At 46.0% G+C, this 22632-nt stretch overlaps 1 protein-coding gene across 2 annotated transcripts in view; it reads left to right on the top strand.

The window, feature by feature from the left end:
- The window catches only part of FOCAD (focadhesin), a 2926805-nt gene that overhangs the window by 1171905 nt on the left and 1732268 nt on the right, over positions 1-22632 (top strand). For both annotated transcript variants that reach the window (XR_011282193.1, XM_069630760.1), the window contains exons 16-17: positions 20973-21107; positions 21556-21606. Coding sequence is in view for 1 of the 2 variants with exons in the window: in XM_069630760.1 (XP_069486861.1) it covers positions 20973-21107; positions 21556-21606 (186 nt within the window). In the remaining variant the exon portion in view is untranslated. The remainder of the gene's footprint in view (positions 1-20972; positions 21108-21555; positions 21607-22632) is intronic.

Below are 22632 nucleotides of genomic sequence, written 5' to 3'. Positions count from 1 at the left end.
ACAAGCACTATCATTTCAAAGTGCTGCCCTTCCCTCCCTGAACAAAGACGTCCCACATGACACCGGTCCAAAGGCTCCAGTTCATCTGGGCAGTCCTAGACACTCTGGCATGGAAGGTCTTTCCTCCCGAGGAGATAGCCAACAACATACAACAGATGGTCCAGTTGTTCCGGAACCACGCCACCTTACCAGCGGCTTCCTTTCTCCACCTTTTGCTCCTCATGGCCTCCTACATTTTCCTGGTGCCAGAGGCCAAACTGCGCATGAGATCCCTTCAGTGGCTCCTACAAGACCAGTGATCTCAGTATCTGGGAGCTCTCTCGGATCCTCTCAGGATGTCCAGCCAGGTAGGTTGTGGAATCGGCTGGTGGGACACGCTCAAGAATCTTTTGGCGGGGGAACCCTTCTGGCTTCCTTGTCCTCAGATCTGAGTGGTCACGTATGTGTCTTTGAAGGGTTGCGGCACTCACTGCGAGTATTTACCGGTGAGCGGCCTCTGGACTGTGTCGGAAGCTAGGTGGCATATCCACAGGTTGGAGTTGCGAGCCATCAGGCTAGCCCTGAATGCCTTTGCCCCATCGTTCAAGGGGAAGAATGTCCTGATTCTGGCAGACAACACAGTGGCCATGCACTACCTGAACAAGCAAGGTGGAGTGCATTCCCGTCCCCTTTGCACAGAAGCGATGCAACTGTGGTTCTGGTTGCTAGAAAATCAAATCTTCGTCTCGGCAATTCATCTGGCGGGGGCAGAGAACAGTTTGGCGGATGCTCTGAGCAGGGCAGAGCATGGTCTCACACAAGTGGGAAGTATGCCAGGAAGTCTTCTCTTTCTGGGGTACCCCAGCAGTGTATCTCTTTGCCACAGAAGCCAACTGGAATTGCAAACAGTTTTGCTAGAGGGAATTCCCAGCGTTCGGTGCACTGGGTGACACGTTTCTGGTGGATTGGACATTCCCTCTCCATTACGTGTTCCCTCTGATCCCCGTCATTCTGTGGGTTCTCAGGAGGTTGAAGAGGTTTCCAGCTACAATAATCTTGATCGCCCCAGATTGGGCGAGGAGGATGTGGTACTCCGACTGCTTAGATCTGTCCATCTGTCCACCTCACTGGTTGCCTCGGCGGCTGGATCTCCTCACCCAGTCGGAGGGTCGGATACTTCACCCGACCCCGGATTCCCATGACCTACATGCGTGGCTCTTGAGCGGATGAGGTATGATGACTGGAACCTCTCTGAGGAAGTTCTTGAGGTGTTGTGGGCTGCACGCAGACCATCTACAGACCATCTACAAGAACTCTTTATGCGTGCAGGTGGAGAAGATTTGAGGCGTGGTGTAGGGAGCGCGAGGTTGATCCCATCTCTTGCCCCACCACAAAGATGATGGAGTTCCTTCTATCAATAGCCTCTGCAGGCCTTCAGGTTGCAACGATATTTGGCGGTTGAAGCCTCTTATACGAAGGTTAAACCTTTTAAACTGGAAGAAATTTTCTTTTTTGGTTTCTGTAAACAGAAAATGTTAGTTTAAATGTTTAATAGTTGGATTGCTGTATTGGTGGCAATAAAGAAAGTGAAGCATAATGCTTGCCTCCGTCTTGCCATAGAATCACTGTGTTTGATTTCATGGAGAATTCCAAATAAAGATTTTTTACCTTAAATTAACTGAAGGTGCTGGTCTGTCGTCAGGAAGTAACAAAGTATCATTTGTCCTCAGTCCCAAACCTAAATCAACCTTAACTTACCACTAATATGAATAACTCAAACTACGCCAAGAGAATTCCTTTTGTCGTCTTCCCAGCGCCTTTCTCTTTAAGGCAGTATCTTATGTCCTGTGTTTATAGTTACACAAATATCTTGTTAATTATTTTCCCTGATCGTCTCTTGACGTTTCCTTCATAAACTCATGTAACTCTTCCCATATACTTATGGCATTTGCATTCTCTTTAATGTTGCTTTACGACATTTTTCCTTGAAATAGTTTCTCACACTCTGGTCTTTACTTTTACGTTTATTATATTCTTGAGGGTTCACCAACCCTAAGTTTTGAATGACAATGTCCAAATTATGATTCCCCATCTCCTGGGTTCTTGATATTGGATTCTCTCTTTTGTGATTCTGTTCCCTTGACAGTCTGGTTTCACAATACTTGTTACACTTCTTTGTGGTGGCCTATCTCCTCTCTACCTGGCGGCTTCTCCCTTCTTCTGTGGGTATTCGCTTCCACTCACTATTTCCTAAACAGTGTTGTTCCTCATGCTCTGTATTGATTTCAGATATCTCCAATTCTGAAAACGTAATGTTCGACTTTCACACTTGTGACTTTGAGAGTTTTGTCGCCTTCCAATATGATGCCCCAGCGGCCTTCCACCTCTCCCGTTCTTCCCGGTACATTTTCAGATGTGGGGTAACCTCGCAGGGCTCAGAGCTCACTCGGGTATTCAGCTTCTCTGTTGCTCTTCTCTATGCCTGGCTTCACAGGCGCAGTGTTCTCAGCTCCCCTGATTTAGGATGCCATCTATGGACACGGGCTGCAGATAGATGGCAGTAATCTCTTCTCTGGTGGTCTTGACATTGTTCGTTAGGCGTTTCGCCCACCACTTAGCTGCCGTGGTCGCGCCACCACCTTACATGGGTCTTGGGTCCTTGTCCGGGCAACCGTTCTTCAGTTGCAGGATTCGTTGTCTTTCCGGCGGCTCACCCTGGCGTTCCTCGCCTTTCCACCCCATTACTTCTGCTCTGCCTCTCCAAGGCGTAATCATGCCAGGGGGCTTCTCCTGCATATCATACTCTCTCTTTTAACAAGAGCTGCTCATCCCAGTCATACGCACGTCTCTTTTTAAAGAGACCTCTCCTTTTCCGTGGTATGGCTGTTTTGTTCCCACATTGCTTAAAGCCATACATAATGATGACGGATTTGTCTTCATTGCATGTAGTCCCATATATGCAGATAGGGTTTTTGGTCTAGGGAATTTCTCCTCGGAACTGAAGTCCTTGTCCCCTAAGCGGGAGTCACTCCCATTGAGGTCCCACTTCTCCAGGCCCCTAAGGAGGTTCTTGCGTAGTAGGCTCACCTCCCTATCCTCAAAGGGGGTGGCTCCCCCTGGCGAGAAGGAGTGGAATACCCTTGATTCGTTACAACACTCGCTTGCAATGGTAGTACAGTTATTTTCATAGTTGCATATATACATAGCAGAGGGATAGAGCATAGAGATTGAAGAGGTCAAAGTCTGAGGACCAGCACAAGAAGAAGCTAGCCACACTTACCAAAAGCAGAAAAATTCTCTGAGCATCCGAGTACTGTGCTGACCAAATATGCAAGAGCAAAAAGGGCCCCTCCCTACAATAGAAGATGCGCCTGCGTCTTCCCGTGCGTGCAGCATGCCGTTAATGAACCATATGTGCATAATTGTGCACAGTCCCACCATCTTGGAATGGCCTGTATGCCCTAGATAACAGCGATCAGCTGAAAGGCACATACCGAGAAAGTGTTGGTGTAAGTAAGGAAGGAAGGTATTTGGTATGATTGTCGCAGACTGGCAAAGCATGAACCCACACCTGGGCTGCGTGTTAATAGCATAGCAATATATAAGCTAATATAGAGCAGAGCGCTATGATGGAATGTCCTCACCACTATACGTAAAGTAGGGATTATTTAATGAAGTGGCACAAAGACTGCCAAAATGTGTTTGTCTGTATCATTGTAGTATTATCCATGTTAATGATCTTATCACCAATGTAACCAAAGAAGTAAAGAATAAGTGCTTCAAACAGGATAAAAATGTTGTGTTCGAAGATAAAATCATTGCGCTAACCAGAAAAATAGGGAAAGCAGTAAGGCCCTATAACAGCCAGTTCCCAACGTGTCCCACTTAGGAGGTTTAGTTAAAGGGGAAGTACATCAAGTCAAATGAAAGAATTCAAGTCAAAATCAAGATTAATTCCCTTTGGGTTTAGACTGTAACTCCAGAACATTTCCAATTGATGGAGCAGCCTGCCCATGTCGCTACCTCATTTGGGAGTATAAGGTATGTCATAATTTTGTCTGGTCAGGCAAAGGAGACAACTACTCTGAAGATATTGGTGTTGTTTATTAAATAATAGGTATAAAGCTTATCTCTCCCTATTGCTTTGTGGGTGTTCCCAGCATATGTAAATAAGTGTGGTGCTCGTCAATAGTCAGAATATCTCAAATGAATCTATCCTCTGTCCAAAAACGAGTTCCAACTCACCCTACCACTATTCTAACAAACTTAAATAAGATCAGGAGAATGTCCTCCTTCTCCTGATTGTATTATGGCAATGTCTCTTCTTGATTCCTTATTAGTAGGCTATTCTTAAATAGTCTCTCGTCGCTTCTAGTATCAATTGTTGTCACTCTCTCACAATGTTTTTGGGTCTTTCTTCCCATTTTGGGATACTTCTCCAATGCTCCCTTTTGGTATCTTTATCCTTCTCTGATTCTTAGCTTTGAAATGCCTTCTTGGCTCTTAGGATTCCCCCTCTCCTCGAGTGGTTTACTCTGAGTATCTCTTCCCTTAAGTGATTCACTTGGCTTTTCTTCCCATTCACAGAATTCTCTCTCTGATATTCTCCACTCTTTACTTTTTGACTTATGGGCTATTTGCCCCTTTTCTGAGGGTATTTGTACACCAGTTATACATGTGATTAATCAGAGATGATCATCCCTGAAACCCTTCTCATGTGGCCAGGGAAAGGCAGACGCAACCTGATCCTGACCTTGGGGGTAGTGTTCTGCAGGAGGGTCACATGGGAGGGGACATGGACCAGGACGAATGGGAGTATCCTCAGAATAATTTCCCTAATGATCCCACTGTATTAATGACTTTTTGTCAAATTGAGGATGTTCCTGTTTATACAACTAAGAACTTGGACTTCAAGTACCATAATGATCTTAGTACTGAGACGAAGAAGAGGGGCACATAATCACTAGACCATAGTGAAAGGTCTAGTTGTTGGCATGACCTTTAAATATTTTAGGGCCTGTCAGGTGCAGGTCAGTAGAAAGCTGTGGCAGTAGGAGCCTCTGAAGCAGCAGGAGAAAGTAGAGGTCGGCGCTGCCGCTTTGCTGATAGTGGGACGCCATACAGAGAGTTTGTCGGAGGTTGTAGTGCCCTGGAGATGCAGAGGATGCACAGCAGGAGCAGTGTTGAGACCAGCTGTCCTAGAAGAGAGACTCGCTCTGTTTCCAACTACGCTCTCCAGTGTGAGGACTTCACCGGAGCACATGTGGAGCCGTTTGAGCTCCAGCAAAAGACAGCATGTGCAGCAAGAGGCTGACGGTAGCTGTCCCCCACGAGTGAATACCCGAAAAGCAGCAAAGTATAACAAGCGGGTACGGAGGAGATGCCAAGAGAAACCGGTGAGTTCTGCTAAATTAGGTAACCCTGGGACGCTCCAACATACAAGTTTTGAAAGCCGAACACTTAACAGAAAGCAGATTGAATGTAATTACCCAAGAGGCAGGGTGAACAGAAGGATTTTGTAATCCACCTTCCCCACACCAAAAGGTGGCAGTTGTTAAACAAAGTGAATGCGACTTGCCTGAAAAGAGAGACCCAATGAGAGGACGTTGTAACCAGCATTGCCCAAGCCAAAGAAGGGCAAATATAAAATAAAGAGAATACAGTAATCCCAAAGAAGGAAATTCAACTAAGAGACATTACCGGCATTGCCAAAGCCAAGAGATATCAAGGCAGATTGACTGTAGCAGTCACAGGAGTTGTAAATCACATTGCCAACCGTCAATAGGTTGTGTGGAAAGAAATAAGACAGCAGGAGACGAGCCCTCCTTGTAGAAAGGGTCAAGGGGGAGAGCATTGTAATCTGCATTGCCAATGGCCAATAAATGCATGTAAAAATCATTGTCCTTCTGTGCACCATGTGTTTGAAAGAACTTATAAACCAATGGTGTTACAAGGCCAGAGAATTATCCCAGAAGTTATTGTTGGTTTAACTGTCCCCATTGAGGAGTCAAATGTGAAAAGTTGGGAAGAAACCTTACTACGAAGTGCGAGTAGTAGTAGTAGGAGATTTACCCTGGCAGGCGAGTATACAAGGAAAGGGAGACATAGTGATTAGTCCTGGCAGGTGAGTGAACCAGGAAAAAGACAATTTGAAATACTTTAAATGTGGTAGAAGGTTAGAACTGATTGTGTGTAAAAGAATTCTGATCAAGATGTTATTAGTTTTTTTTTTTTTCTTTCTTTTCTTTCTTTCATGAGTTCCACATTTTCTTTTGAATTTTTTTTTTAATAACACATTTTATTACATTTTGTGCAATAATACAACAACATACACAACACAACTATAAGACTTTGCATACAGGTGGCAGAGCAGTACGAGTAGACATATTTGGATATAAGCGAACGTAGAGACACATGTGCTATAAGTTATAGAAACGGACAAGTCAGCGAGTAGTTTTTGTATACTGATGTTGCTCAAGCAGCCCCAAAGAGTGATATCGACGCATGCAGTCTGTGCAGAATTACGCGACAGTGCACATTATCCATATTGCATCTGAGTTATAGTGTCTATTCCCATTTTCCCCAGATCTTATCTGCTTTGCCCGGACAGCCACTAGCTTGATAGACTCGGCGTTCCATTAGGATGGTAGCATCCACATCCGATACCCAATGGTCATATTTCGGGGTGTTTTCTGAACCCCACAATTGCGCAATGTTCCTTTTGGCAATCCCTGTGGTAGTCGAAACAAGTAGCTTTTCGAAGCGCGACAAGTCTACTGTATCATCAATACCCAATTGGAGGAGTTTGTGGTCTGTTGGGATCGGGCGACATATGACTTTGGAGAGTCTCACGCTACATTTATGCCAGAGGTGTTGTATACGTGCACACTGCCAGAGGATGTGGTAGAAGGTCCCTTCTTCTTGTTTGCAGCATAGGCATTTGGGGTCGGTCGTTTTGCCCCAATTGTACAAGGCTACTCGGGGATAGTATATCCTATGGAGTATCTTGAGTTGAACGAGCCTAATTTGTGCCGAGACTGCTCAGTCTCTAGGATACATCAGGGTCGAAATCCAATCTTCAGGTAATATAGGGCCCACATCACTTTTCCATTTCGTCCTCAGGGTCAGTAGCTCCTTCATGGCAAATGAGGAAATAGCATTGTACATGGTAGACGTGACCTTATTACTCACACTGCCAATAACTATGTTCCTTTCCATAGGCGTGCATTCCGGCATGTCCTCCAGTTGGGCCCTTTGCACAGTAAGTGCTTATTGTAATTTTCCATAGTGATAGTGTTCAGTGTCTGGGAGGTTGTGTGCTGCGACAAGCATGGGAAACCGTATCAGTTGATCGTTCACGAATATCTGCTGGATTGTCTGTATGCCAGCTGTTGCCCAGTTTGGCCATTTCGGGAGGTTACTGAGTTTCGAGAGGTGAGCATTGTTCCAGATGGGTTGGACTGGGGTAATTTTGTTGTCCCAGCCTAGGTGTTTGTGTACTTCCCTCCATACCAGGGCAGGCTGTGTGTACCTCTATCGTACGTTCAGGCGGGCGAGTCTGTTTACAATAGAGGCTTTCAATCGGGGACATACCGTGTCGTGCGGCTAGTTCGGCCTTTATATGAGGAATGGTCGAGTCCCCGTGCAATTTGTCATTGACTGTTGCCATCTGTGTCGCCCAGTAGTAGATCTGGATGTTCGGGAGTCCTGTTCCCCCCTCCCAAACTGAGCGTTGAAGGGTTTTGAGGGCAATTCTCTGGTGTTTCCCACCCCATAGGAGTGTACGTGTTGTGCCATCTATTCTGTCGAACTCTGCGGTGGGGATATGGAGAGGGGCATTTTGGAGGATGTATAAGAATCTGGGTAGGGCCAGCATCTTGAAGAGTGCCGCCCTGCCTAGCAGTGTCAGTGGTAATGCTTGCCAGCGGGCTGCATCTTGCTCGTATCTTTTAACCAGTGGGTGCAGATTTTGTTTTACGTAGCTATCCAGTCCATTTGTAATTAGAATGCCCAGGTATCGAAACTGAGTGGTTTCAACCTTATATGGGGAGCCCGATGCCGGTAAGCAGTCTACCCCTTTTACCGGAAACAGCACGGATTTGGACTCGTTTACTCTGAGTCCGCTAAAGTTTCCATAGTTAATTAGAATTTTGCGTGACCACAGGGCAGGAAGACGCTTGGCCGCCAGGTATACTCGGAGGTCATCTGCATAGAGGGATACTCTGTCTTCCCAATTCGGCCCCCATCTGAAGCCAGTCCACGTGGTGGTGTCCCGCAGGAGGGGGCTGCTAGTGGTTCTATTATCAGTGCAAACACCATTGCCGAGAGCGGGCAACCTTGTCTGGTTCCCTTCCCTAATCGGATAGTACGCGATGGCCACCAATTTACTCTAATCTCCGCTACTGGATTGTTGTTTAGGAGTTGCACCCATTTTATGAACGGTTCCCGAAGTACATCTTGCGCATTATAGCCCACAAGGCCTCCCAGTGAACTGAGTCGAATGCTTTTTCGAAGTCTATGGCCAACAAAGCAAGTGATTGTTGCAGGGCCGGTGCTCTCTCAAGCGCTAGATGCAATCTGCGGATGTTCATTCTGGTGGACCTTTGGGGCACGAAGCCGCTTTGATCCGGGTGGATCAGTGACGTGATGACTACTTGTAGTCTATTGGCTAGTATTTTGGCTTCACTATTGATTAGGGATATGGGTCGGTAGGAGGTGCATTCCTCTGGGGGTTTACCCTTTTTGGGGATCACTATGATGATGGCCTTGCGGAGATCTGGTGGGAGCTCGCCTTGGTCTAGGGAGTGTTCAAACACGTTGAGCAAGTGAACGGGTATGTCCAGATGGTTTAGCTTTTTCCAGATGTCAAGTGGGAACCCGTTCGGGCCTGGGGTCTTGCCTGCTTGGAGTTGAGCAATGGCAGTTGATATTTCGTCAGTGGTTATTTTGCTGTCTAGAGTGGTGGCTTGGTCTGTGGTGAGTGTTGGAAGGTCAATATCAGTTAATATGGTGCTAGCTATAGCATTAGTGGGGGGTTTGTAGAGGTTCTCATAGAATTCAGCGAAGCGTTCTGCAATCCCTGCATCGGAGTGGACTAGATTTGCGTTCAGGGTTCTAATGCATTTCACCTTCTGTTGGCCTTCGTCGCGCTTTTCTAGCCATGCCAGCATTTTGCCTGCTTTTTCCCCCGTTTCGTATAGACGTGCCTTCATGGCAGTGTGTGCTTTTTTGGCACAGTCTAGGGATAAATTGTGCAACTTCTTCTGTGCCATTATCAAGGCTCTATTCGTCTCCGGGGTTTCGCTGGCGATGTGATCTAACTCCTTGGACGTGACTTCGCTTTCGGCTTCGATGATATTCTCGCGTTTTTTTTTTTTTTTGAGATGTCCATGATATAATTTCTCCTCGTAGGACCGATTTGTACGACTCCCATAGCGTATTGGGATTATCAACCGAGTCTGCATTTAGTTCGAAGTAGTTGGAAGTGGCTGTCTCTATCATTTCTTGAAATTCCGGGAACCCCAAGTAGTAGGAGTTCAGCCGCCATGAGGGGGGCGGTCGTGGTCTCGCCGTTTCCAGTTCAAGTAATAGTGGGGAGTGGTCGGAGATTCCCCGCGGGAGGAAGGATGCATTGCTTACTTTATGGACAATTTGGTGTGGTAAGAAGTAGTCTATTCTAGACATCGAGGCATGGGCCCCCCGAGTGGAAAGAATATTGTCGAGCCTCACATGAAGGGCTCTCCACGCATCACACAGGCCTAATGCTGACACAAAGGAAGCCAATTTGGTAGTGGTGTCGGGGTTCCTGGCTCTCAGGTGTGTGCGGTCGAGGGTATTGTCCATGACCTCATTGAAGTCCCCTCCCACCCAGCACCCACATGTCTGCAGGGCTTGCTGCCAGGGTGGGGGTAATTTCATTTAACAGGTCGTTAAGGAGAGTTGGCGGGGAGTACACTGCCATGAGTGCTAGTGTTTGATTCCACAGTGTTGCTTGGATGTGTACATATCGGCCTCCCTTGTCCTGTAGTATGTGCGTGATCACCAGCGGAGGTCTCTTGTGAATTATTATGAGCACCCCTCTCGCACCCATGGAGAAGCCGGCGTGCACTGCAGTGCAGTAGTTTGATCTTTGGAAGAATTTGCATACATTTCCAGCTAGATGCGTTTCGGTCAGAAAGACTACATCCGGGGAATGTCTATTTAGGTGTTGCAGAACCAGTTGTCTTTTGATGCTGGCACCCAGTCCGTTCACATTCCATGGCAGGAGTTTGAGCTTTCTTTGGGTTGAATCGGTCTCAGCTGCCATTGTCTGTGTGGGGTTTGCTTTCGCACATGTGTTCCTTTGGTTGTATACGCGGTAGTTGTACCGCGTTTGATCTGTACAGCGTGCTCATCATGCCTTTGTATGCTAAACGTTGAATATAGTAAATCTAACTCCCCCCTCCCCATACTCCGCCCCCAACTGAAGCATCTGTCGTCCCAGTGTTAACTTTTGAACAATTGAACTGTATTCTACATCTCTCTGCCCCGTGACAATCCGGTTTTACAGTACAGATGTGCCGGGTGGTGTGGATCGGCAAATAGCTCGGGGCAGGGCAGTGGAACTCCGCTTTACGGTGCTCTGGGTTCGCTCTTCGTCCGGGGGGGGGGGGGGGGGGTCGGCTATTTGGATGGCCGCCAGCCGGTATAGCCTTTGTCTCCAAGTTTACAGTGTGCGACGTGGCACATTTGCGGTACATTAGTAGTGGTGTGGATGTCCGAAATACTGTTGGTGCTTTTTTATACCTCAGCATGTTGTGGGTTCTCGATCTGTTGTTGCTGCTGCGGATCCAGGTCAGGTGGCCGCTCAGGATGTGGTCTGTTCCGTTCTCCTCTCCTTCTTCCCTCAGCGCTCCAATCGCCCTCTATGTGCCTTTCGGCCCAATTCCACGCCTCCCTAGGATCAGTGAAATGCACCGTTGCGTTCTTGTGGAATATTTTAAGTTGGGCAGGGAATATTAGCCCATATTTAACTCCCATTGATTGCAAGTGTTTCTTGAGGGGATCAAATGATTGGCGCGCTTTCTGTACTTCTCTGGTAAAGACAGGGAAGAGAGCAATTCTTGATCCATTGTACGTAACAGTTCCTTTGGACCTTGCCAACTGCAGTACTGTGTCTCTATCTCTGTAGTTTAGGAACCTTGCGATGACTGTACGTGGCGGTGCACCTGGTGTGATCTTGCCGGTAGGGATGCGGTGGGCCCGCTCAATGGAAAAGAACTTGGAGGAGGACTGTGCATCGTATGTGTCCGCGAGCCATTGCTCAAGGAATAACTCCATGCAATCTCCTTCTGCCTTTTTCAGGAAGACCCAGTATACGGATGTTGTTGTGTCTTGATCTGCCCTCACTGTCATCTGCTCTTGATTCCAGGAGCTTTATGCGTGGCAACATGCCGGACATCTGGCGGTGCACTCTGCGAAGACTGTCTTCGGTTTCCGAGATCCGCATCTCCGCTTCCACGGTGCGTGAGGTCAGCTTCTGCAGGTCGTGTCTTAGCAGGGATACATCCGCACCAATACTGTCCATCTTTTTCTCCATGGAAGTTCTAGAGCTGGTAATGGCACTCATGATGTCTCTGAGGGAAATGTTCTCCTCCATGCAGTCTGTGTCGGGCTGCGATGGCCTCTCTGGGGAACGAGACCGTGGTGTGGTCGCGTATTGTTCAATCCTACTTTGTGTGGAGGTTTTCCTGGGTTTATCTTTCCCCATTTCTGGTATTCTGGTGGGGTGACCACGAAGGTCTGGGTCGCGCCTGGATGGAGATGCCCGCTGGAGGGTGGAAAAGCAGGTGTTATTGAGGGGGCGGGGTTTCGGATATGGGCGCTCCGCACCTTCAGGGCTGTGAGCGTGTTGGTCGTCTGGCGCCGCTTCGATTATAGCTTTGGTGTGTCAGTGACGCTTTACAGGAGGAATGTCTACAGGATGTAGGCCCACGTCTGAGTTTGTGTTGGGAATGAGCCCACGGTTGGGTCCAAGCCTGCGGTGGGTCCGTGCACCTTGTTTGTATGGGTGCCTTATCCAGTACTATTAGTGTTGATGTGTAGATGCACGTCTTTTGCGCTCGGGGAGGAGGGTAGCAGCAGATTATGCAAGCTTGGGCTCAGTGGTTCTTCGACAGCGGTTCCTTCCAGTCAACGGAGGCGCAGGGAAAGTGGTCGCGCGGGGCCCGGCGGGGTCAGCTTGAGCTCTTCAACTCTTTTTTTTGTGTGGCTGAGGTAGTATAGAGTTATTCGCCGTGGCGTGCTGTCGCTCCCCACAACAGTAGCACCCCACCGGAGCAGGGAGCTGCGCCTGGAAGGTACTGCGCTTATATTTGGAGCCTGGTTTGTCGGCGCAGTGCTATTAGTTCGCACAGGTCATGGTGCTTACTTAATTTGTACCACGGGCCATAGTGGTGGTGTTGTTCTGTGGGGGAAAAAGCGTTCAGAAATGTCACATGGGGGGGTCCAGCTCCAATCTCCCTTCCCCCCTTCTCCTTACCGTTGTTCCGGACCGCCGGGGAAATGTGTGGGAGCCGCCCCCGGTGTCTACCAGGTGCTCAACGCAGGGCGGAGTGCCCGCGGTTCTACCGCGGTTCCGGGCGGTTTGGTGGCGTTGTGTCCCTCTCCCCGAGGTAGACGACAGCGGGTCACGGTCTCAGCGGTGATGACAGGCGGCTGTTCCGTGCGTCCGCGGCTGTAGGTCGGCGACGGGTAATCGGTGGCCGCTCCCAGGGACACCTTGCTTCCACACTCGGGTGCGTAGCTGGGTACAGAGATCTCTCGTCCCAGGGGGGACCGACGTGCGGGAATCGGGGAGGGCCTCACTGGGATCCGCTCGATCTCAATCAGGGAGTGGCGCTGGCGTCAATCCGTATGCTGCTTCGTTCGCTCCCCCAATCGTCACAGCCGCTCTCTCCCCTCCGGAGTGTCGTCTCGCAAGCAGGATTTGTTATCGGCGTGCGGCGCCCGCCGCGCGTCCGCAGCATGCAGCTGCCATTTTGTTCGCCTTACGGCGCGTGGGGCCGCCGCCTGTAAACTTCTCAAACTGGGTTTCTGGGCACCGATTTGCTCCGGAATCGGGTGGAGATGTGCAGCGCGGGTTCCCACGTCGAGGAGGCACTTTAGATTCTCATATATTAACGAAATACGGCAGGATTATTACAGGATCTGGCAGGCGGCACGGGAGCGGTGCAAGCTCACGTCCTCATCGGCAGCCTGCTGGCCACACCCCCACCCAAGATGTTATTTGTGAAGAAATATAATGTGATGAACAGTGATTGGTCCCCTGAGAAAAGAATCTCTTGGCCATCAACCTTTCAAATTGATGTTTGAAGAAAAATACTTTTTGACCTGCCAAGTGGAAGCTTTGACAATTGCTCTAAGAAAGAGAAACCTTTTTGAACTGGGAAGTCACTTTGCCATATGAAGTGCTTCCCTTTCCTCCCCTGCCTACTCCCCTGTTGCGCCTTTAAACACTTGTTTATTGGAACATTATAAATAACCAATAAATACAAATAAAATAAATTGGCGATAAAGAACTGTGTATTCCACCTGGAGTGGATCTAGGTTAGAACTTTCCTGACCTGAACTTTGGTTTGCATTCGCCTGAATTGATCCAGGGAAGGGGATCTAACCCTCCATCAGAGCTTCTTCTTCTTTTTATTGTTTCGATTATTCAAGCCTTAACATAACAGATAGTAGTTCATCAATATTCTTAACAAGATCTGAAATCATACACTCATTGCCTACATCCTAAGGTTTAATGTATTACATTGTTAAAACAAAACAATTGATTACAAATGTACAAAACCCATATCCTAATACAGTGCAAACTTAAGGCAGCACAGCGTGACACTTATCTAAATTTAAAAACTTCAGAAACAATGCAATTTCCAACTCTGCAGTATTATAGATTCAGACAAATCGTTGCCACAAAGAGTTGAAACATATTAAAGGAACTGCACAACTTCCCCAGATATGTCGTCCTCTGGCTGTCAAAGGCCGTACATTCCAATAAAATAGGTTTCCACTTTATCAGAGAGGCCAGAAAACCGGCAAGCAGAATCGTCCACTTGAATTGACCATTTTTGGATAACAGCAAGTTTCATTTTAATTTAAGGGGCAGATTACAAGAATATTTGTTTATAAACTGAAATAAGGTATGTGAAACCATTCCTCTTTTCTAATGTTCGTTCGAAAGATGTTTCAATGAGGGATATTCATGAACTCGCTCCACAGTCTCAAGCCAGTCTTCGTTAAAAAGAGCATTTTTTTGCTTTGTCCGGGTTCTCCAACAAGGTAGACTTATTCAATGCAAGATCTCCCAAAATCTTATCACAGTCATTAGCAAGTTGTACCAAAACATCTCTATCCTTGTGCAAAGACATGTTCAATAACAATTGAGCTCCCAGAACTTCATACAGCGAATCAAAACGTGGGTTTATTAATTTGGTATACAGAGATTTTTCCAATAGACACATGCTCTAAATGAGACTAACCCCAACTCAAAGCAGATTGCTGCCATTGGGATCACGTTTGGGACCTTCAGCATCACCTCCACACCACTGCCTCAATAGTGTCAAGACCTACAATAATTGTCTCGCTTAAGCATTCTGCCCCATACTCAAGTTTAGGGATGATCATAAGAGTTTGTTTTCCTTATATTTCAATATACGTTGAGTTACAAAGTAGAAACTTCCTGTATTTTGTTGTATGTAATAGTGTGATGGACAGACAATCTTTGGACACTAGGTAATTTTTCTTCAGTCCTGGTTTTGTTATGTTAGGGGAAAGATAGGTGTTTATCTCAACCTTTATTATTTCAATAAATGGTGACTTGTGAGAAAACTCATCTGTGTGTGCCCATCTCTGACTCCTCCGTTTCCACATTTCCGATTTATTGACTTTAAACTCAATGTCTTGTCAGTTCATCCTGCTTCATAATGTTAATCTGCTTCATAATGATTCTCAGACAGCCTACCGATTCTTCCGTTACCTTTGATTCTGCAGGGGAACGTCACTGGGGCTAGTACTGGCTCGGGTTCTCTTAGTTTGCTCCACTGCTCCGTCTTCTTAACTCCGCAGATTTCCTGGTGACCCTCGACTTAGAGGATGCTTACTTCAGCATCTCAATTCATCGCAAACACCGGCGGTTCCTGCGTTTTGTCATTCAGGGAAGACATTACTAGTTCAAAGCCCTGCCGTTCAGCTTGAAGTCGGCCTGAGGGTGTTCACCAAGTGTTTGTCTCCGGTGGCAGTGCACCTGCGTCACAACGGAATATACATCTATACATACCTAGACGATTAGCTGATCTGATCCTGCTCTCACGGCCTGGCAATCCAGCACACCACAGAGACCATCCAGACCCTAACTTCTCTGGGATTCTCGATAAATTATCAGAAATCCTGCAAAGCGCCATCTCAGAACACGCTATTCCGACTCAAAACACACTCGTGTCTAGCAACTCCATCGCGAGATAGAGTGAAGCCATCCTGGTAAAGGTTCAGCGGTTATCGACAGCTTTTGTTGCAACAGTCCAGTCCATCAAGTCCCTGCCGGGATGATGTCCTCCTGCATCCATATGGTTCCCCTTTGCAGACTACAGATGAGACCCCTTCAAGAGTTTCTGGATGCCAGATGGCAGCAAGTCACCAGCGCATGGAACAACAAGATTGCCCTCAATTGGGCATTCAGTCAAGCCCTTCAATGGTTGTCAGTTCACCCGCATCTCTCTCAGGGTGCTCCCTTCAAACCCCCACCTTTCAGGCGGCAGTCATGACTGACGCCGCTCTAGAATGTTGGGGAGCCCACCTAGGGCATTCATATGCCAGAGGCCACTGGATCCTGGAAGAAAAGAATTTGCACATCAACGTACTAGAACTGTGCTCACTGGGTTATCAAGGCTTTTCAGCCTCAACTCCATGGGAAGGAGGTGCGCGTCTTCACGGACACCACCACCACCATGTTTTACATCAGGAAATAGGGCGCGACACGCTCCCCCATTCTCTCTTAGGAAGCGCAGAATCTGTGGCACTGGGTCGTTGCTCAACTGATTTCTCGTCCCATTTCACCTGGCAGGCCTTCAGAACACCACTGTGTATCACCCAGCAGGGAGCTGCAGTCTTGCCACCAATGTGAGGTCCAGCAAGCGCAAGTGTCTCATTTCTTCAATGAATGGAGTCCCCCTCAAATCGACTTCTTTGCGGCAGCCACCAACACCAAGTGTCGAGGTTTGTCAGCAGGTATCCTCAGCCAAGGAGTCTGGGGGATGCCTTCTCGTTCCCTTGGGAGGACTTCTTCCTGTTCGCATTCGTGCGTATCCCTCTGTTGCTATGAGTGATCAACACTCTCAGTAGTTGCCACTGCAAAATTATCATAATAGCACGGGTGTGGCCTAGGCTGATCTGGTACTCAGACCTTCTCCATCTGTCGGTGGCCCCAGCCACCATCTGCCTCCACTTCCAGACCTGCTCTCCAGAGAAAGAGGGTCAATCTTGCACCACAAAGGAGTGTATGAGCCTCACGGCCTGGCTCCTGCAGTCCTAGAGTCTGGACACTACTAGCTGCCTTTGGATTGCAAAAACATCCTGGCCAGGGTTAGGGCCCTCTCTATACTAGCCTGCTAAAACAAAAGTGGAAGCGCTTTACAGTGTGGTGCCCATCACAGAAGATTACGCCGCTGCACGTAGCAGCACAACAGCTCTCGCTTGCCAAGTCTGACCTGGCCCTTGCAGCTGTCAAGGTATACCTGGCCACCGTAACCATGTACAACTGGGCTCCAGGCAAGCTCTCCCTATGGTCGCACAGACTCGTTAAGGATTTCCTCAAGGGCCTCTTCAGAACATTCCCTCTGGGAAAGGCTACTGCCCCTGCGTGGGAGCTAAATGTGGTATTGTCAACTGATGGGGCCTTAGTTTGAAACTATGCTTCGGGCCTCTTTGAAGTTTCTGTCATAGAAGACCTGCTTCCTGGAGGCAATCACCTCAGCCATGCTGTTTTTGGAAATGCAGGCTCTCTCCTGTAAGCCTCCATATTTGTCATTTCATTCAGCTAAGGTGGTTCTGCCAACCCATCCTTCGTTCATGCCAAAGGTCCCGTTGGACTTTCATCTGAACAAGCCTTTGTTTCTACCGGTTTTCTTTGCAAACCCTTGTTCACCTGCTGAAAGATCTTTGCATTTGCTGGATGTTGCGCGTGCCTTGAGGTTCTATGTTGCACACACACAAAGGTCTTTCTAAAGACTTTCAGCAATTTTGGACCTGTGGGACATGGGACAGCGCTTCCTAAGGCTTCCATCTTTAGTTGGCTCTCTGTATCACGCATTGCCATCGTCTGGCCAACAGACCACTACAACGGTGGCTGCCACCAGGTCTACACACACCATCATAAGATACTACTGTCGATAGGGATTTCAGGACAGAGACCCGGGTCGATCAAGCAGTGCTTCGCAACCAGTTTACATGAGGTGAGTCTGTTCCAGGGGTAAAGTGTATTGTTTCTGTGAGCCTTGCCACCTCCCATGGTTGTGTATATGTACTGCTGCGTAATCATGAGCATGTGAATCCATGTAAGACCCCATGCTAGAGAAGGTACTAGTTATTTAGACTGCAACTCCTTTTCTCTAGCTTGAGTCTTGCATGGATTCACATGCAAACCCTCTCTCCTTAACATTTCTGACTCTTGGTTCATACAGCCACTCCACGAGCACTTCCAAATCTGAAGATGGCTGCTAGTGGTGGAGCTTAGGAGGTTGAATACCATTGGCTGCTGCAGTATGACCCAAAGTGACAGCAATAGGCTATAGAAGCGATGAGCAGTTTTTAGCTTTAAAGTGTAATTGCTTTAATATTACAGAGGATTCCCAGCCTGACAGGGAATATTCATGAGCATGTGAATCCATGTAAGACCGATGCTGGACGACAGGAGTTTCAGGTAAGTAACTAGTTCCTTAATTGATTCCTCATATGAATCAAGGTCCTACTGCGTGTCAATTCAATAAGTCCTTCTGTATATCGTATATATTACTCTTTGTCCATTCTTAGGAATGGGCTACTGTGACCTAATCTGAACGCCCATAACAATTTTTACAAATAATGTATTGAGCTACAAATTGACAACAATGCAAGTTAGGTCTTTTTCTTGATTTTCAATCCATTCAATTCTGTGTGCATTAGCATTAACGGGCATTATTTGTCTCAATTAAGGGTATAGCCTTACACTGATACGTACTCCTTTCTTATGATAGGTCATTGTACATAAGGATTTACAAAATCAACACAAAATAGGACCTTGAATCATAGGAGGAATCAATTAATCATTATATAATGGAACTCTTACAAGGTTAGCTATAATTTGTTAGCTATATTGATAAGACTCACTGATGCTTACCAAAGGCTACTGATTAAATAATTGTCCTATTTTGTTCTTTTCCTCGCTCCTGGTTTCTTTTACACCCTTACTATTTTAGGACCATCAATTAAAAAGATATGCTATTGTGGTGCTATTTGTGATGCGAATTTGCTAAACTCATGGCCTTTGGTTTTCATTTTACAATAATTGTGCTGCTTTTGTTTTTAGTCCGTTATAATAGTGCAACAAACCTTTGGTTACGAATGTATATGATGTCCTTGTTTTGAGTGTTCTGGAATAATTATTCCAACTGCTTGACAAAAAAATAAAAGGTACACTTATTTGAACTGTATTATGACATACCTTGTGAAGTAACAGGGTACAAAAGGATATAAGGCTCACCAACCAGAAATACTTACATTCGGAGATGTCCATTGTGAAGTAATAGGGTATCATCAATAAAACTACTTGAATCTAATATAGGTCGAGACAACTTTATTAACAAGCACGTTTACTGGACCTTGTGTGCATGATAGTCAATCTAGCATGGGGCCTATGCTAGTATTTCCAGAACATGGTTGCCCCTTACAACATAACAATTCTAATCACTAACAATAGAAAGAAGGCGCAAGACTCAGATGTCTGACAACCCACTTCATGCTTTAGTGAATGTCAACAAGTTACACAGGACACCATTCAGAAGAGAAGAAACGTGCGCAAGGAAAGTAGCTCTCAGAATGTTTTCCCATTTGCTGGCCTGATCTAAGGGGGATATACACTTGTTAATCACTACTCTAATTGAGGCATTTGAACACTTTATCCTAGTATACATTGAGACAGAAGGAGGCCAGAGTTGTGGGAGTTAGGAGAGCATCCCAGAGAGTTTGTTTTGCATTAAAACGACCTTTTAAATGACTTCTGTTTTTTTGTCACATATTCCCTTGCAATTAATTATTCCAAATTCAAGATCATTACACTGGTTCAAAGGGCCTCATCGTGAGTTTGGCCTTAGCCCTTAAATGCAGCAGTAATAGTATTAATGCTGTATTTAAGGGCTGGCCCTATTATGACTTGGGCGGGTAGTTTGGCGTTTTACCTCCAGCTTTTTGCTGGAGGTATAAATCCAGCTTTCCGGCAGTTTTTGCGCTATTACCGGGGCGCTAATTGCGCCATGAAGCCCCCATTGGGTCCAATAAACCCAATGCGGAATGGGAAATAAACATTAGCTACTTGTGATCTGGTGTTAATAGCGCTGGACTGTGTAGCTGTAATGCTATTTGTGCTGGCAGTATCCCAGCGGTATTACTGCCATACTTGTGATGAGGCCCAAAGTCTTTAGTTAACGTACATTGTTAAGGAGGAAAGGCTTGCTTGTTTCTACTTATAATTACCTAAGTATTTGTGTCTCTAATACCTTGTTTCTCTAATATCTTGTCCTGGTCCTTATTAGAGGGATAAAGAGCAGGATGTCTCAGATCCTGTGTGCAATTTTATCTATCTTTTAAAAGATGGAAGGTTCATCTATTAGATCAGTTTTGATAGTATACCAGGAAAAGGCAATTGCACAATCACTATACTGCAGAACTGTGAGCCATTGCATCCAGGTTTAGTCTGGCTAGTATTGTTCGTCAGTTTCTAAAATGTCTGTCAGGAGTTCCGAAATTGTTTGCAAATATTATGAATACGAGTTACATCGACTATGGATCAGGGATCTTATTCTATTATGAACAGTGACATTTTGGTATAAAATCTGGAAAGAAGGAAACTGTTCACTTGTACTCAATTTGTTGGATGAGGTGATGAATGGAATCCACCGGATGGCCTATCCCTTGTCTCAAGAGGGTATTGTGAACAACATTGTGGAGGCAGTTTTGCTTGATGATAGGGAAGAATACATTTGTCATTTGGTGTCTACTAAAGTGACTGTGGTAAAATATTACTTTTGTTAGGTCTTCAGAGGTGGGGGGGGGAACTCGGTCATTATATTTAGATATCATTCCGGTTTGGAAACATCATATTTTATTTCCAAAATTGCACTTGGATCTGCTACAACTTGCAGCAACATTGGCAAACATGTAATTCTTTGTCTCCTTTTTTGCGGTTGGTACAGCTCTTTGTATAGATGTCTCTTCATTCCTTTGTTGATTTGTGTGGATTGTATAGTGCATAGGGATGCAAAGAAAGTACTTTTAACTACAGACACTGAATTTGTGTTCTCAAAAATTGTGATGTTTAAGCATGATTTAGTAATAATGAAACACAAGCTAGATGCACTTGACGGTGGATCAGTTAGTCTATATTGTTTTTTTTTAACTTTTTGACGTGCATTATTTAAAAATGTATTTTCTGTATTATTATCTTTTCTTTTTGTATTGAAAATGTATTAATTCATTAATTCTAAACGTAGAGGTCGGGAGATTGCAAACGTAAATAGCCCAGACATTTACAGAGTTTAAAGAGAGATTTGCATAGAGCCTGCTGAGGGTGGTAACTCCGAACCTTCCAAAACATGCTTCTGTAGTATTCTGTTATTTCAACAATATGGCAGTGGGAAGAAGAATAAATGTATTTATGTGAATTGTGATTAGCATTGCTAAATTTGCTATGCAATTTTCACCTCTAGGTTGTCGACATTCGCTCAACATGGAATGCACTTTCTCCAAAGCTAAGCTGCGACTCACGGCCGCTTATTTTAAAGACACTGCATGATCTCTTTGCCCTGGTGCCTACATTAACAGTGAATACTGCTGAATATGAGGTGTGTAAAAGAAATGTCTCTATTTCATTTTCGCAATGCTAAATTATAGTAGTACGGAAACTAAGGTTCATTTAGCTTTGCTATTCCTTTTATAGCATGGGCATAGTTTGTGGAAAGATCTCATTCCCCATCATTCAGCCAAAATCCACGTGAGCTGTTTCCTTTCATTTTAGCCTATGAGGATTGGTGGGTATGACAGGGATTTCAGCAATTCTGGCCATGCTGTACCTTCACGAGTTCCGACTAGCTGAACAAGATGTGTGCTATTCCCTCCTCTGGCTTCTCTGATTGAACGTGTTCAGCTCAAGCAGAAAAGAGAGAGGAACTTTAACCGAACTTCCTTCTTGCATGACTTTATATTCACCCATTTCTATTCCTGTTATCTAAGGTGGGTAAAAGAAAGCAAAAGTTGGCATGTATATTAATAGTCTCGCAATTTATTTTTCAGAAATTTAAAGTCCACATTCTCAGCTTACTGTGGAGCCACACGCAGAGCAAGGTAAGAGCACCAAGAAAGAAACCAAGATATACATTTTGTATATGTATGGATTGCTTTCAATTGCAAACATCAGTTGCTAAAATTATTGAGTTACCTGGATGATAGCCTGTTGGCCTAGTAACATTTGCTTTGTACTTGATATGTTTCTTTCTTGTTGAAAATAAGAAATAAAGTTTGAAAAAAAAAATTGATTCAAATGCAACCTATCTTTGCAAATCTCAAACAAAAGAAGTTTCCCGGCCCTGGTCAGTGCAATGGTGTACTCTTCCCTACCCCAGAGCAGGCTAGGGTCCCGGGGATATCAAGCAGCCCAGCCCGCTGGGTACAGTTGGGGTACTGCACCTGCTAAAATAAAATGGTTGTTAACCGGAGATGGCCTACACCCCGAGTTCTTAGATGACTAATGGACAGACGCCAGAGTGAATTTTATAGGGATCCCAACCGCGACCCCTCTTTATTAAACACGCTTAGTGTTTGAAATGTTTACTCTAGGAGTTTCCTGGGGAGTTTCCTGGCATGAGCTACAACAGACAGGAGACCCGCTACGTCAGCTCGACCCGCCTTGGAGGGGTCTTGGAGACTCTTGCTGCGACCGATACCCTTCCTAGTCCCAGATTCCTCGCACATAGAGTGTGAGGCCAGAGGATGGCCTCTGTGGGTGATCCCATCTTTCTAAGCGGCCTCAGGCAGGCCGCCAACCTATCCCACTAACTCACGCCATAGTAACTCCCCTCTACTTAAAATAAATAGCCTTCTTTACCGCCTAGCTCTACTTAACTTTTGAACCTACTTAACATGCCTCCTAATACCTGAACTCTCCCCCTACTTAAGGAACTGATATTCTTGAATATAAAACGGAGTGAAGAGAAATCCACAGAAAGGTAACCACCCTCTGGAACAAGGAACTCTATCCTTCTGGAACATTTGTGTTTGAGTTACGCATTTCCTTTTTGAACATTGATACACCACTCGAGGCCAAAGACATTACCTGGTCCAACTTTTTGTTAGAATGTGAGGGCCAGAATA

The sequence above is a fragment of the Ambystoma mexicanum genome, chromosome 6q (genome assembly GCF_040938575.1).
Source record: "Ambystoma mexicanum isolate Mex_15411 chromosome 6q, UKY_AmexF1_1, whole genome shotgun sequence".
Taxonomy (NCBI): domain Eukaryota; kingdom Metazoa; phylum Chordata; class Amphibia; order Caudata; family Ambystomatidae; genus Ambystoma; species Ambystoma mexicanum.
This window is presented reverse-complemented; position numbering and strand designations above follow the sequence as displayed.